The sequence below is a fragment of the Vespa mandarinia genome, chromosome 16 (assembly GCF_050613455.1).
Source record: "Vespa mandarinia isolate Hongniang chromosome 16, ASM5061345v1, whole genome shotgun sequence".
Classification (NCBI taxonomy): Eukaryota; Metazoa; Arthropoda; class Insecta; order Hymenoptera; family Vespidae; genus Vespa; species Vespa mandarinia.
Genome location: NC_140825.1, coordinates 129,669 through 148,486, shown reverse-complemented (window position 1 = coordinate 148,486; position 18,818 = coordinate 129,669). Strand labels below are relative to the sequence as shown.

The following is an 18,818-nucleotide window of genomic DNA, read 5'->3' as shown; positions in this document are numbered from 1 at the left end:
TTTGCTATTCCGGGGACTTTTAGAGTTGTTGAGTTCTGTTGAGTGACTCAACAGAATTTTCCATTCTCGTGACTGTCTATTATTGTTAGAAATATTTTTGAAGCATTGCATTCATTATTATTACTTGAATTTTTTTCTAGCAATTCCCGATTAATACTATTTCCTTAAATAGGCTAATAAGATATAGAAAAATAAGTTTGTAATTTGAAAGGAGAAATTAATTAAAAAATACAATATATATATACAATACATACATAATTAACACTAAACCTACCGACATTTCATGGATACCTATTCCAATCGTGGGTGGTTAAATAACAGTTTCAAAAAAAACATATCTTAATATAAAATGAAATTTCAACCGATTGGATAGTAAACAAAATATTTTATTTTATTTAGAAATGAACAATGTAAGTTTTAAGCGTTTTTAGATCATTTTTACAATGTTACAGTATTTTTTTTATATACGTATTTTTTACATTTTATATAGTTTGTATTATCAAATCGAATAAGCCTTATAATTTTCGTAATGTTATTTTTGTTGGTAGTTGTCAAGAAAAATGTTGAACCACATTTCTTGTTTCATAGATATGATTATCTATATCTTCAGCCTAATATGCGCTGCATGCATACAGAAGTCCAATAAATGCATATAATTTTGCAGTAGATACATCGTTTTTAATATTTGAAATAACTTTATTACTCTGTATTTTCTTATTGGCGTTATGATCAATAATCAAGGAAAATGCCGACTCAACTCTACCTATCATAATATTTCATTTAATGCACCCTGAAAATATAAATCGGTGCTTTTCTGCGATTAGATCCTTATTTTATTTTTCGCCAAACAGTTCCCTCTGTAGCAGTTTGGATCTCTTATTCATTTTCACTTTTGGAAATAAAAATCTCTTTCTCTTTCGTCCTTTGAGTATATTCAAAGTCATTTCAAAGTCATTCTCATCAGCGTTCGAGTCGGTGTCGAATAGATCATAATTATTTAAATATGTCAAATAGATCAAGGTCATTTTCGATATCAGGAATCTTCTGATCATCTTTCGAACACTTCGTCAATATTATTTATTTTGTCTAATAATTTGATATTCTTCGAATGTCTTGACATCTTCGGGATGAATATACAAATGATAAAGTAAAAACTAAAATATAAAATGTAAAATATAGATGAAACGGAGTAAAAAATGGGTACACAAATAGACAAAAGTTCAAATATAAATATATATATATATATATATATATATATATATATATATATATATATAACGAATTTTGTGTGTGATAGCATATAAACTGTAGCAAAAACAAATAATTACATGTATAAAATAAGAACTGTAAAAACGTCCACTTAATTTTTCATGAAATTTGTTATAGTGAATAAGTAATTAATACAGTTTTTGAAGATCATTCTTATTGCTAATTTCGAAGTTTTGATAAATTAATATTTTTATAGATTCTCTCTCTCTCTCTTTTTCATTATCTACAGCTTTATAATGAAAGATAAATTTCTAATATGACGATAAATAATTTGTACTACGACTACTCGAGTTAATGTGCTTTTTCGTGACGCGGAATGGCATGAAATTCAAATAAATAAAACGTTTATGAATTTGTTGTAAGAGAGATCGATCATTCCAATTGAAATGTAAATATTATTTTCAATAATAATTGTATAAAGATATTTTCTGTAACGTTTGAATATTGTAAATAAGTTGTGTGTATGAAGAAAATTTGTTTTTCTTATAAATATAATTTTTTAATGATTCTTTTTCTTTTTTTTATTTTTTATGTACATACACATTTTTTTCTCATATATGTTATAAATTGTATGGCATTACATATGCTCTCGATAACGTATAATTAATGATTAAATTAATAAATAATAATGTTTTTGAAATGACCTTGGACTATAAAATTTTTTAATTAGCATAGAACTTACTTTCAGCGAGATGTTAAGTTTCGAAGACCAATCTTCAATTTGAAATCGTAAATAAACACATTTTTGATTAAATATATATTCTATTCAAGGATTTACTAGTTGTTAGATCTTTCTCGTATGATTAATTTTGATTTTCGCCTTTGATTCTATTTAGATTAAAAGATTCTATTAATATTAAGATAAGATTTATAAAGAAAAGATCGCACCACCAAAAATATGAAGGAAGGAATAATTGATACTTATGTTTATATTAAACTTGAAATCATCGAAAGATCTTTGTAACCTGCCATTATTCGCCTTACGAAATGTTTGACATCAGAAGAACATCATATTAAACATTTATTACAATAATAAATACTTTTATTTACAATTACTAATTGACAATCAATCATTTATTATTACTGAAAAATGGTAACTCATTGTAAATTCCACATTAATTAAAAAATTTTTAATTCCAAGGTCATTTTAAAGTCATACTAATGTATATGAATGAATAATGTTATAACATACAACAGAGAAAAAATGAATGTATACTACAAAAAACGAAAGAAATTTTATTTTATAATATTATTTATGAATATTATTTAAGAATTTAAATGAAGTAGAAATAATTATTATCATAACAAATAAATAATTTAAGATATGTCATATATTATAATATATATAAATAAATTTTTATGATTATTCTTATTACAACTAAGAATGTGATTGGGTAGTTACTTTATAAATTATAACTGATAAATAATTAATATTTATTTAAAAATTAAGAATTTTAAAATATTTAATTATTTTATAATCTTGTTTAATTAATATTAAGAGGAATTTAAAAATAAGAAAAGTTATTTAAATAAAAAATATTTCTTAAATTAAAAAAAAAAAAGAAATATTTAAAAATAAAAATTTAATAATAATATAAATATAATGTATAAATAGTTAATTAATGTATATATTTAAATTATATAATATATTTATTAATAAATTATTATTATTTATTATATATTATTATTCTAGAGTGATCGAAGAAAAACCATTAAAAAAATGACATTTATTAAGAAAAAAAATTTTTTTCCATCTGATCTATCTTTTGAAATCATTTAAATTATGTAAAAAAATATTTTTTACATTATCACAAATAGAAGAAATATTTAAGTGGTCTAGTTTAAATGGAATATATTTAAAGTTGAACGATTACTTTTTTGTGTACTGATTTCGATACATAGAATGTATATTTTCCCCTCCGACATATTTTTTATTCTTAGCATCCAACGAATGCTCATGGTCAAATAATCTGCATGGTAATATGTAGTCTTTGAGAGAAAATTTAAGGGTACAAGTACGAGAACGTCAATACTCACACCATAACATTGCCGCCATCATACTTAATCATTAAACGAAGATTTTTAGGGTTCATTTCTTCGTTTGATTTTTTTTGTGATACTTATCGATGACCATTAATCCAAATATTATATTCACTTTTATCGCAAAATATTACGTTTATCCAAAATTTAATAATTCAAGAAATATATTTTTCAGTGAATTCAACATTTTTTTTTCCATACGTCATCAGAATAACATATGGTTTTTCTCATTATATGAATTTTTTCGAAATTTATTATATAAATTTTTTCGTAATACCCTTTGGATCATTCGGACATTCGAAAAAGTTTTATCAGCAAACTTTAGAAGAATAACATTAATTTTCGATGCATTTATTTTCGAATCTTCTTTAATCTTTTTGAAAAACTTTTTCAAAAACATTCTTCACTTCTATTTAACAATCTTTTTCTTCCTTAACTAGTCTTATTATTTATTCTAGCTTTATTTTCACATCTATTGGTAATATTTCTTATAGATGTAAAACTTTTATTTATCATATTCCGGATTTTTTAATGAGTAATAATTAAATCTCTAAAATGGTTTCTATTTCTTTTCTGGCCATAATAGCACACTATTGTATTCTATTCTATTAAATTTTATAAACTGAATTTTTTTGAAGTAACTGAACGTTATAATGTCTCTATAGGAAGATCTGATTTGGATAAATCAATTCTTGTAAAATACTATGCAGCAAGGGATTGTTACATTTCATTTTTTCGTAATTATAAATAATAATATTTTAATATTTTTTTCAATAATTTTATTTCCATATTATATTATTTTAATATTATATTACTTGAATAACAAGTATTGAATGTTCTTTTATTATCTTCTCATTTTTCATATTTCAATATGAAATATAAAATGTACCAATAATATTGTGATTTATTTTATATGCATGTAATGCAAGTTATATATACCATATTATATTGTATCAAAAGTTGGAAATCGGAGAAGGATATGTAAACGAAAAAAGATACGCTCATTCTTGGATTTAAAATCTTATTGTTTTATGCAAACATAAAGAACTAACTATATTCTTGGAAAAAATATTTTGTCTATGCTCATAGATGTCTGTACTTGTCTGTTTTTATTCGTGTAGGCAATGTTAATAATAGTTTAATAGTAGTACAAATATATATACTTATAATAATAAACATTGGGTAATGAAAAATTGATTGAATTTGTAAAAGAATATATCGTAATGGAAATTGTAATTTGAAATTTCAAAATTGCCGCCACTTAGCCCCATCTATTCATCTCTGTTTTACATATATCTAATGGAGCGATCATTTTCGCCCGATGCTTCGTATGATGATGGATGATCTAAGTGATTGAAAATATAATAATAATCAAGAAGATAACGTAGCGTCAAAATAAATCGCAAAAAGCAAGGCATGTATTTTTATTTAAATAGATTCATTTATTTATTAACATTTTTGTTAATGTTATTATTATGTTCTTGGAAACGAATCAAAAAACATTAATAACTTATGATTATCTTTAACATTTAAAACAGCAACCTGCTTCCTTATTTTTAAATGTTTCTTATATTATGTGAAAAAATATTCTCATTTTCTCTTAAATAGTAACCGCATTCTGGATTTAAGATAATTATATGGAATACATGTTATTATAACTTTGTTAGCATTTGTATAGATTTAATAGAATTTTTTTGTCATACTTCTTTCATAATGATGTGTATAATGCTAACTCCAAATCTAAAACCGAATGTTATAGAAAAGAAGAAATCACCAATAGTCAAAAATCTGCGAACATAATTATATTAATTATTATTCTTTATTTATTTTATTAAATGACTGTTAAAAAACTTGATCTTTACTACAAAATATGTTCAGAAGTGTTTTCAAAAAGCAAAAAGAAATGAAAAATGGACAAATAAGTGTGACTTGCATAAAAAATTAAAATATCAAGATATATCGTTTCTGCTATTCTATATGAAAAAAGATTAACTATATATAAAGTGCCATCAAGACAAAATGATAAAGATCATGAAGATTAGAATGCTTATTTGGTAAAGCTTTATTACTTCTATTTTCCACCTGACGAAATATTTTTGGATAATTTTAGTTTTGTAATAGCATAACATTTTGTAATAGCAATAACATTATTAAATGTTAACAAAGATTATCACATAAGAAACCTTTAGGAAATATCTTTAACAGGATTAATAATATATTATTAATAATATATATATATTATAAATTAAAAATAAAACTAATGATATATTCTCTGATGGCATAGTTATTTAAATCTTTTCATCTATAAGATAGAGTTATAGTTAAAACTGTAAGATGTGCCAAATTATTTTTAAGATGAAAATAGATATTTTTTGTAAATAAACCATCTACTTTTCTGCCTTCAAACTCTCTCTCTCTCTCTCTCTCTCTCTCTCTCTTTCTCTATCTCTCCTATATCAATGTCAGAATCATTGAATGATTTTTATTTGAACGTTTCAGGATTATCTACTAAATCTTACTATTTTTTTTAATACTGTTGATAAGTACACTTTATCATTCTTCCTTATCTTACAAAAATGAATTCCAACAATGATTTCAATCTATGGAATGAGGAGAGTGTTATCAATTTAAAGGAGTTGTTCAAATTATTCTCGACTATTTCATATGTATATTTTGAATAATATAGTTTTCATATTATATATTAACAATGGTATATAAATAACAAGTAGTAAAGAAGTAGAAATTAAAAATATAAAGAATTAGAAATAGTCTGATTTTGATTATTTTATTTTTCACAAATTATTTACGGAGCTTTTCCACGGAACTCTAAGTCACCAACTGTACTTACACCAACATCAGCTTTTTTATCGCCAGGTCCAGTAAGACCTCCTGGCCCTCGTCTGTAACCAGCACGGTCTTCTGTCTGTCTTGAAGCCTCGCTTCTTGGACCTGCGGCAGGCCTGGGTCTTGAAGTTTCTGACCTAACTTGTTTCTTGAGCGTAGATGGAACAATCTCTGGTGGTAAATGCAAGAATCCACGTAAATATTCAATTCCCTCGTTGGTCAAATACCAATAAAAATGTCACTAAGCAATTTGCTCTTTGACATAATTTCTGGATTTGAGGAACTGGAGAATCATGAAAGAATTGTTATAAAAATGAAAGAACACATACAATGATAATTTATTCTAATATTAAATATTAAGATATAATTTACCTGCATTGCTTTAATAACTTCTAAATTTGGAATTGTTTCTAACTCTTGATGCTTTGAAGCATGGTAGTCCTTTTTCGCTACCATTACACCTTCTTTAAAAAGGTATTCGTATATGGCCACACGATTCTTTTTTGGCATCAACATCCTGATAATGATAAAAATATATTATCTTATGTTATTACTGATAATTTGAGTTATTAAATACTGTATAATATCAATGATACATAATCTTACTAATTAGTTACTTTTGAGGCACTAGCAGATGGAAATATTATATTACCGAACATATCTCATAGGCAATAAAGAAAATTGATAAAATTACTTGTAAAATAAACCAGACATAAAAGATATCTGTATTTTATTTAATTTAATAAAATCTTAATTTCTCATATTATATAACATCAACAATTTATTACATGTTTAATGCAACATTATATGAAATAATTTATTTTTAATAACCTATTTAACTCATACCAAATACTTCATACACCTTGAAACTTAAATTGATTCGCAAAATTCTAATAAAATGATAATGATGGGTATAATGTAAAACGTACTCGACGTAGATCTTCTTTAATCTTTAATTTCTTGTGGAATACTTGATGAAAACAACTATCTTATTCGAAAACACGAGGGAAAAGATGAAAGAATTCACTTCTTGCAGCCTCGCTAGTTCCGATTCGCAGTGGTACGATTCTTTTCTTTAATTGTTGCTAATTCTGATTGGCCACGCTATTAGAAGCGACTAGTACGCCATGTTTCTTTTCTTTACGTAACGGCAATTTTGATTGGTCATATTAATCATTATCCACATATGTCCAAACGATCGACCAATATGGTAATAAACAAAAATGTAAAGTATATTTTATGAATGCATCCAAATACAATGATTTAAATTCATTATCAGGTAGGATTATTTTTTGTTTCGTACATATATTACAATATGTTACAAAGGAAATATTACAGTACTTCTTAATCCTTCGCACTATTATTTTATATGCATTTATATTATATACTATTCTATATCTATTAATATTTATTACTACCATTATTCATAGCAAAACATATTTCAAATAAAAGATAAATGGCTACTTCGAGAATGCCATATCCTGATATAATTATTTGTTTATTATAACTTTAATATCATTTCACATGATATTAAAATTAATATCATGAGGTCCTACTCTTCATTATAGTAATGTAATGTTCTGATAAAAACTTCTGAGATTGCTAAGAACTACAAAATTTAGAACGCAATATTCGTAACACATACGCATATCTCTCTTTTTCTTACTAGGCTGTTTATCACTTTTCGCTCAAAGAGTAGAGCGGCAGGTATAGATAAAATATGAACTACAGGCAACAGTGTCTCCAACATAAGCCTATCGTATCGGTAATGTAAAAACTTTTGTAAGTTGTACTTATTCCACGTGACATAACAACCTGTTTCGTGTAAGTTAGAATAAATAGTTTAGTAGACTGTAAAGTCACCTTTCAGTCCCTCATATGTATAAGATTATGATGCTATAATGCGTCTCCTAGTAATCTGTGCTAGATAGGAAATCGGTACGGATTTGTTTCACAACAAATGCGCAGAATAATGAATATAATTACTGCATATAATAATTAGTATATAAATTTGTGATAAAAGCAAGATTTTATAGTCTCTTGTTAAAAATAATTAGAGTATATTTTATGATTGTATTATTAAATATAAAATCTCGTATATAATATGGAAATGAGCTCGTATTTTGATCCTTATACAACTATATAATATATATGTTCATTAATTATTATTTTTTTAAATATTCGAAAAGGGTTAAACATATCTATCGATGGGCGGTCATGTGTCGAAATTATTGAGGATACGATTTGATGAGAGTCAGTGCATAAAATGACCACGTAAAATGACACATTTCTACTTTTATTGTTATCGTAAATTACCATCATCATATGTGTCATGATGTATTTAATGTAGGTATATTTTTTTATTTATTATATTCTTTTATATATTATTATTATAGTAATAGTAGTAGTAATAGAAATAATATAAAGTGAATTTCCCCGTTAGAATGAACTAATTTACTTCATTAGTTTCGTTAGATACGAACATAAGATTTTCTTGGAATACTAATCTAAATGCTTGCAAATGTACTACACATTGCTTACAAAATTTCTATCTTTTTAATCTATAAAAATAATGAGGAATTACAGTCATAAATTACAGTAATAAATTTTGTCTTCGAAAAATGTCGAAAACAGCATTTACATCGTCAATGAAGTCAAAAGTAATTCTTGAACAATTGAAAGAAGGTGTCATTTTAAGGACGAAGATTTAATCTAATGTATTGAATTTTCGAAAAATTATCTTCGAAAAAAATCGTGTAAAGTATGCTATTTTTATTCGAGGATAATTTATAGATAAATGAGAAGCTCTTTCAAAAATTCTAAAATGATATGCAATGGATCCGTTTTTAAAATGAGAACATGATCATCAAAATTGTTCAAATATTATGCCTATTCTCATGATGACCTAAATCATTAAGAAAGTCGGGATAATGAGTACGAGTGAAATAAAGTATTGAAATAGACATGACCGTTACTAGGCCGTTACTACGTAAAATATAAATACAATCATTACTAGTATATTGTTTACGAAGTCATTTATTGGAGCAAAGACAAAAAGGGACACGTATTACGTCGTATCATACTGAAAGTATTTGGTTTATGTCAAGTGAAAACTTGTTGCGTCTTACGTTCCTAATTACGGGAGCGTGTTACGTTGCATTTCTCGTACCGCAGCTCGTGATAACGGTTGAATTGCATTAGGGATACCATCATCAATGTTATAAACCCATTAGTCGCCATGAAAAATAGCAACAGAACTTTTCAGTTTTCGAAACTATTGGGATAATGCAATGTCTTTGATGGATCCTGGAGAATTCATGAGAAAGATGCGTGATAAAAGACACCATGTGAATTTAAATTTATAACGATATATCTGAAGTATTGAGATGCAAAGGTTTCGGTTGACATACTGTTTTTAGCTTCAAATGTAGAGGTTGATGGTTCATGTTGTCAAGAATGTCTCTCTCTTTCTTTATCATTCCCCATTGCCATCTAACTTTTATTGATACAGACAGTATATACACGCGCGTACGCATGCAGGCACGCAATAATTGTAAATATGACGAACCGAATCCATTCAATAAAATTGTGAAACACTGTCAAAATTTATTGTAATAACAACCAACTTTTTTGCTGGGCATTGTTCCTCTATTTTTTTTTTTTTAGATATGACGGATGTCTTAAGCGGTTAGTTACTCCAACTGTGGTCAAAATTTTTTTCTTTTCTTTAAAAGATTTTTTTTCTAAGAATCTCGTTGACACGAATAGTAAGATGATGAAAGATAAATGAATGTTCGAATTTGAGGGCCATTATTGTAATAATACGAATAATCTTGTAATACAATCTAGACGAATGCAAAAGGATTGTATAATGCATCATTGTATGTGTTTACGTATGGATGCTATAAGTGGTAAATGTACCGAAATATTTAATTATCTCATAAAATATTAATATTGTGAAAAAATATTTTACATAAACGTTTAAGTGTTTGATAAATGAACGTGAATTAGTTTATTATTAAAACCGATTGAAAGAACGGACGAGAAAATTTTGTCCAAAAATTCGATTAAATATATGTAATCACAAAAGGAATGAAAAATAGTTATTTTATTTCGATAAATGATACCTTTTCTTTGTTAGTGGAAATTTCTTTAATGTTGGCCAGGGATCAATCGGATAATCATGAAATGTGTAATCTCACGATCGAGATTGTTGTCGAACAATTTCTTGTCAATATTAATTAATAATACTTTCAAACTGATTGGAAACATATGTTGAAATAAATTTCATTTTTCTGAAAAATTCTAAACTTTAATAAATTTAAAGCTATCATACTAGAAATTTTACCGATCACGGATACATAATCTCTTTGGATATTATTGAATTACTCGATATAGTTCAAAGTAGAGATGATCTGTACAATTAATAATTAATTTTCCTTAATGAACTATTTAATCAATAATTGCATAATTTACTACTCTCCATTAATAACATGTGCACATTATTTACTTATTTTATATATTTAATAAAAATGACTGTTCTACATGAACAATCATATATGAACAAAAATATATCTGCATTATGTGACATCGATGAAACAGCATTTCATCCTATCGATCATTGGTGAATGTACGTTTGTACAAAAATATGACTTTTAACATAAATTAAAATCTTCGTAATACATTGGTTAATTATATACGCCTATTGAAATATATATATATATATATATATATATATATATAATATATATATAATAATATATATATATATTATATATAAATATATCTAAAATTTCTGGAACTATTTTAAAAGTCATTTGCCTTTGTCTTCTATATTATCAAGAAATACTAGATTGGAGAGGATACATTTGCACAACATTATGATCTTGTGATTCTAACATAGAGCATCAAAAGGTGATGATTCGACATAGTATTTGGCGATTTATTATTATTTTCAATTATTATTCTATTAATATACTATTATTATTAATATACTATTAATATACTATAATATTAACAGAACCAACAATATTATGTAATAAGATTTACATTTGAACTTTTGTCTATTTATGTATCCATTTTTTTGCCTCGTTTCATCTACACTTTCATATTTTAGTTTTTACTTTATCATTCATATATTCATCCCAAAAATGCCAAAACATTCGAAGAATATCAAATTATTAGACAAAATAAATAATATTAACGAAGTGTGTTCGTAAGATGATCAGAAGTTTTCTGATTTCGAAAATGACAATGATCTATTTGACATATTTAAATAATTATGATCTATTTAACGATCTATTTAAAAACTCGTGAGGAAGATAAAAAGTATTAAGGCAAATTAAATCTGTAAGGATGTAATTAAAGTATAATGATAAAACATTCACATTTCGTAATTGTGTATCGGTAATTATCCTAGTAAAACTCGATTATCTTATTATTTTTAGCTTTAAATGTGTAAATTGACTGTGTAAAATAACAGTTTTTCTTGAACTATCCGTTAAGAACTTGCACGGACAGGAAACGAAAGATCCTGTTTGATCATTGTGTATTAGAATAGACTGTCCGAAATGGTTAAATTCGATTGTATGTAAGCGGTACGAAATTGAATAATTACCGTACTGCTGTATAGAAATGGACCATCAATCTCATCTTTTAAAAATGAACTTTGTTCATTCAAATCAAATGGAAACGTTCATAAACTATTTTTTTAATTATTATTAAATCAGATAAATTTTGTTGATATAGTTATAATAGATATGTGGGAATAAGACTTTATTATTTCTTGAATGATATTCATTTCTTTTTAGTTATCGGCTTATTCTATTTTTAGATAGTATCTAATCATTTCTTATGGTCAAGGTTGCCTCGTTCACTTTCTCCTTCTACATTTCATATTAACCATATGAAGAGAATGCAAGCAGGCGCGCATTATTGAATATTCATAAATACGAGCGACGAGTCAGATTTCTTTCGACAATATTTCGCAACTTTTACAAAATTTATTTTCTTGCTTTTATTTTGCATGTCCGTCGTCTTCTTTTTTTTCTATATGACCATAACGAGTGCATTACATAATCAATAGAGGCAATTTTTCGAATTCCTGTGACGAGGATTGTTATATTAACCGTTCTTCAAATTTTTTTTTTCTAAAAATCCGGTTGGTTTGTCTTGCGAAACAATGAAGAATAATCAGACGATCAAATTGGAATGTTGTTAGCGTAGTATTAGAAATTTTTTTATAATACATTCTGGATAAAAAAGCATTGAAGGTATTATTGTATGAGCTTATTTATCTGCGCTGTAAATGAAGGAAGTATTGAAATGTCTAATTTCTTCATTGAATCTTGATACATTGAAAAATTTCTTTACATCATCAAAAAACTGTTAATGATTAGAGCCCAATTGCCATGTAAACATTGAATTATTTAAAGAAAGGAACATGGATAAGAGAATAATTAAAACGGAATGAAAAAATTGTCGTGAAAATTTCTACAGAACATTGCATTAAATATCTGTAATATTTGAGAAAATGGAAAGTAATTATTCCATAACGATGAATGCTACGTTTCCATTTTAATTACAAATAATCGAGGTAATAAGAAAATTGTAATCTCAAATTACATTTTTACTGAGATAAATGAGATTGTTAACTATCGATTTTAGATCGCTATTAGAAAACTATTCTTCCTAACTGATTGCCAATGAACGTCGAAATAATTTTAATTCTTTAGAGAAACTGTAAATTAAATAACATCACTGAAAATTTTATCGACCGCAGATAGATAATTTCTGTTTGTGTATCGATGGGCATATATTCGAAAAATATATTACCAAAATTTCAATTCAAAGAATTGATTATACTTTTCCAAATTTAATATTTTCAACAACCGTTGATAGGATAGACTTCTATTGTATCGATGACAGGCAATGAAACTTTTTTATATTAATGTACCGCAAAATTTACGAACGAGATTAAAAATTTACGGTACATTAATTATGATCTTTAACGAATATCCAAAGTGAATTAATACCAAAGTTTCAATTGCTCTATGGTAAAGAAAGCTATTACGAAGGAAATTTATGAGTGCAAACTATCAATTTCTATAATATTCCATTTAGTATCAGAGATGTATATTTACGTGTACATGCTACAACTGAAATGTTATGAAAAAATACAAACTGGAAAAGAAATTGCGAAGTCGTAAACAATATTTTATATTAGTATTGAAAAGGATTACACAGAACTATTTTATATATATTCTCCTCCGTAACAGGTTGCATCCCTTGTTAATGTTGTTGTGATTATTGTTGTACATGTCATTACGTTTGTTTGAAAAGTTTGGTAAAGATATTTTGCAAATTTTGAGTTTGCTTCGCTTTTATTTGTTATCTTGTGTAATATGTAGTTCGGATAGGAATAGATATTCAAGCTGCTTCTTGGTTTATTTGTGTTAGGTAGTTTACTACGTTTCCAATATGCACAGATTTTGTTTAGTAAGATATAATTTAGGTTTCCATTGATTTAAATTCTGAACTTGTTCTAGTCAGTGATATTATTGCACAAGATAGCCGGATATTCTATTTGTAGTGGATTTCGCCTGTATTCTCACAATACGGGAGTATGATCAGAGCTCAACTGTGAATTTGATAATAATTTCAAGTATGTTCTCTTTATTCTTTTAATGGTACCAAAATCTATAAGATCCGAAGTATTTTCGATTGCTAATGGCGAATAAGTAGGTTCGCTAGTCGATATTGGTATTAAAGACAATTTATCTATGACTTGAAGTAGTATTTTACACTATTATTCTATTGAAAATAATTATAATAATTTGTTTATTTCCATTTTCGTAAATAATTGTTTTTAACATATAGAAAAATAAGAATATTATAATGGTAAATATAAACAGTATTATTTATCTAAGCTATATATGTAGAATTATGACCATGAAAATTTTTAATAATACCTATTGACGCTACAGTATTACATTATACGTTTTCAAAATCCTATATAAGGCATATAAAGGCGTATAGAAACATATAAAAGGGTATTCAAAGGCATTAGCTCTGCTCATATGATAGTGTATTTACATGAATACAATAATGCAACATTAACATGTTGACTGGCACGCAAGTTTTGTCTGTCTTGTTCTGGGGACCACAATAGAATTTTTATTATTCTATACATACAATGATAGAACTAATGATAGAACATTGTTGTAATTAGTGTTGATCATAATTTAGTGATGATCTAAATTTTACCAGGATGATGCTAAAATTGTAACTAATTTAATTAACATAGTAATGTAAAAGATTTTAGCCTGGCATGTAATAAGACTAATTGTAAGAAAATATTGACAGGGATATGAAACTAACGAAATTATAACTAATAAATAAACTTGTCTTGTTAATGTATAAAGGATGTTATTTCAGTTATTATATCCAACAAATGTATCATTAATATAACTATGGTACACAATATCACCAAGAAGATAATTTAGATATATTATCAATGTTCACATGTATTTGTTATATTAAATGAGCAATCTTTTTTATACATACTGTTATTATTTTTCATACTTATAATAATATTATTATTATGAATATAAAGTCTAACAATTATTTTTAATATACGCATTTATTACATAATATTTATCATGAATAAATATAGCAAATTGTTACGTTCATAACAAACGATATATGTAATTATAAATTGAAGTAGAAATATATATTAAAGTGTAAGAAGCGAATGAAAAATTTATTGTATAAAAACTTTATCGTTTTAATAAAGAACGAAATGAAGAACAGTTTATTCTAAGTAGGAATTATAAATGTATATAATATATATTATTTTCTCTTCGTATATATAATCGAGAAAAAAGAAATCAATGTTGAGAAATAGAATTAGTCAAGAATCACCGAAGAAAAATTCAGATAAAGAATAATGAATATACATATAGCAAAATTTTATTTTTAATCTTTTTTTATATTAATAATAGATCATTTTTTAAGGTTGAAGAACAAAAGCCAAAAGTATTTCTAGACTTTTTATTTGAATGATTGTATGAAGGAGGAAAATATTCGGAACAAAGTATTCGAAATGAAATCAACACTATCGCTATTGATATAAGGCATATTTATTATTTAATTAAAATAAAATTTATAGAATAAAATCAAAGAAAAGTATCTATTTCTTTTCAGGGAAGAGACATTTCATCTTCTAAAATTTGCTTTGTACTTTTAATGCTTGCTATATTCTTTGATATCGAAAGTATATATTTACTTAATTATTTGTCATTGACGTTGAAAATTACTTTCATTTTAACTATTTATCATCTTTTTCACATTTTTGATCACAAAAAAAAGTATACGAGAAATTGTATCAAATTTACGACTTGAGGACATGTTCTAACGACAGATGATATTAAAAATACGAATATTTTGGAAGGAATAATTTAAAAAATATTATGTCTTTTTCCTGCAACTCCAGTCATTGCTCGGAAAATAACTCAAGATATAAAAGATATCTCAATATATAAAATGATAATTTTTATATTTTCTTATTGTTAATAATATTATTATACTATTTAATAATAATATTTATTTACTAATTAAATCAAGTGACAAAAAATTGGACTATAGTAAAAGGAAATTCTATTTTCTCACCATTATTATTAGCGATCTGGATAAGTTTCTATCGGATATGGGTAGTTCCACAAAATTTTTATCATTTAGCTACGAAAGAAGAAATTGCATAGATAATTATATATTCTTATATATTATTGAAGTAGCGTTCCATAAAGTTACAAAACAAAATACATTTCCAATTGATTTTATTTTTTAGGTCAAGAATTCACTATGCTAGAGATGATAATAATAATTTCTATGCTGGTAAAAACGACTATAATTAAAATAGATTGGCCAATAGGAATTGAATAAATAGGAGTCAATTTGAACGTCACGTTAAAAGCACCAATAAAACGACGACGAAATGAACGACACGATTGTTATCCTTGGTCTTACTGATTGCGGAAAATCTACTTTGATGATTTTTCGTTTATCTATCTTGGAAAAGGGAATTTAAGAGGAGGAATTTGGTAGGAATATTAGGCTGATATTTCTGCATGATTTTTTTTAAAAAGGCCGATATTATTTCTTAAAAAACAGTTTTTCTGATCTATAGGCCTCACTGTAGCTTGAATATGCCGATTCTAAGGATATGCTGATCGTTTATTTTGACAAAGTTTATGGGAAGTAATATAAAAGAAATAAGCGAATGGATGATTGCCGAATTGTATTTTCAATTGTCTAAAGAAGAAATGAATTAAAGGGTCAGGTGAAGGTTCAATTCATTTACTGTATATGATACGTGCAGTCGTTAGGAACAGAATAAGAACTAGTTTTATTATATGATACAGTTAACTAGTCCTACAATGACAACTATACTCACGGAAATAGTATGAAGAATAAGATATGTTTCTGATTCCTTCTGAAAAAAGTTTCTATTTATTATCTAATGTTTCTCTTTTTTCAGAATTGTTTTATGATCAGCTACCTTCACGATGACGAAAATTATAATTAAGAAAAAATTTGCATACTTTTTTAAATCTATCATTTTGTTCATTCTTCCAAGTTTAGAGTAATTATTCTTTTTCAATAAGTTATATTTTCATATATTTTATGTATACATTATATATGTACTCATATATGTATAGACTATAACTCATATTTTTTAACATGTATAATTAACATTTGAAAAAATCTGATGAATGAAAAAAATTTATATTATATTATGTTGTTCATAATATAATATAAATCACGAAATTCACGATTTGTGAAAATGTTACATATAATCAGTTTTGTTTTATATTAGATTATTAATAAATAATAATTTCTTTTTGGCAAATTACCTATAATTCTTTAAACAAATATTGGTTTTCACGCCTGATATTAGGCATTACTCCATACTTTTGTAATACAATATTATGATGAACAGTTAATAGCTTAATTCCCCTAAATGTCACAAAGATGAGCATTTTGATTATTATCGCGTATAGACATAAACACATACACACATATTTCTGAAGTATACAAAAGAATACAGGAAACAATTTTTCATGGAATAAAATAATGTAAATAACGGAAAAAGACAAAGAAAAAAAATTTATATAGTAAACCATTGGATCTTGCAACCAAAATTTTTTATGATTTTTAAGAGCATCTTTTCACATATATGTTACGTATATGGATAAATACATATTTATGAAGTATGCATATAATGATACAAAAAAGAAATTTTTCGTGTAACAAAAAGGAAAAAATAAATTGAAGAAGAACGAAAAGATTCATGCGTTGCATATTCCAATACGGCAATTTCTAAAACAGTATTTTTTCAATCGTTTACACCCTTGGATTTTTTTTTATGCGAATATTTAAAATCCAGAATATATGTCACCCAACAATATTTCGAAGTCGAAGCATACCGTCAAATTATACCTGATGAGTTGCAAAATCTTCGATGTAACACTGAACAAAAACTATATTACTGCAGAAGAGCGATTTGAACATTTTGACTATTTAATAAAATAAAAGTTGTTTTCAACTAGAAACTTAGAAGCATATTTCTTCGGTAACTATGGCAGTTAACCCAAAGTAGATGAATCTATTTAAAACGTGTTCTCCTCGAAGACAAAAATTATCTTGATCTGGCATTTTTTGAAAGTGTTATTAAATTTCGTAATAAATCTAGTGAACATTTTTCGTTTGGACATTCTGTATACGTATGTATGTTACATAGTATGACCGATATCTTTCCGTTTTTATCATTTTGTTTTTATTCTTGCATTCGTACCTTTGTATTTGATTTATTTTTATTATTAAAAGTATTTTATCGAAATAAATATTGATGAGTATTGACCTAAATATATAATGTATGTGTCGATAGAATTAACAAAATGATATAAATTAGTTACCATGGATGCTTACAATTTGTAATAAAACTTTACATGTGCGATTGATCATCACTCCGATTTTTGAGAGAAAGAGAAAGAACGCGTAAGTTAGCAATATTATTAAAGCAGTGAACAGGAAAAGATTTATTATTATTTAATCCTGTTGTCTCCTCGTGTAATATGTAGAAATAGATATGATAATTTATATATATACATAATTCCTTTTCTCTCACAGTTCCTGTCTCCCTCTAAATATATTTTTACTAAGATAGACATTTTAGAAAATGTATTCTTCCTTAATTTCCGTCAATTTGCGTGATTTAAATTCTGTCCAATTTTTGATTTCATAATTAAATTCAAATCGAAATTGAATGTTCTTCTGTATGTATTATTTTTTTTTAAAAACGATATCTAAAGCAGTTTTCTTTATGTTATAGGGAATTTCATCATCTACGATATCAGACAATATTTTTTCTACAGTTTTTTTTAATTTTTTGTTTAACACTTTCTGACTTGAAATTGAGGTCTTTGTAAAGAGGATCATTAAATCCATCACAAGTAACATTTTGAATTGTATTATTGTACTAGAATTTTCTCAGATATTCATTATAAATGATTATTTTAGTCAAGGGTTTCGAAAAATATATTTTCATACATTTTATAAAAATTTAAGTCGCAAGATAGTGCTAATAACTCTGTTAAAACATCAGA

At 25.8% G+C, this 18,818-nt stretch overlaps 1 protein-coding gene across 1 annotated transcript; it reads right to left on the bottom strand.

The window, feature by feature from the left end:
- Window positions 1–5,460: 5,460 nt before the first annotated feature.
- Window positions 5,461–7,220, bottom strand: LOC146872478 (small ribosomal subunit protein eS10-like). The gene is given in 3 exon segments (XM_085661795.1): window positions 5,461–6,436; window positions 6,526–6,670; window positions 7,083–7,220. Coding segments are annotated over 2 exon segments (468 nt in total). The 5' UTR covers window position 6,670; window positions 7,083–7,220; the 3' UTR covers window positions 5,461–6,112.
- Between the last annotated feature and the right edge of the window lie 11,598 nt (window positions 7,221–18,818).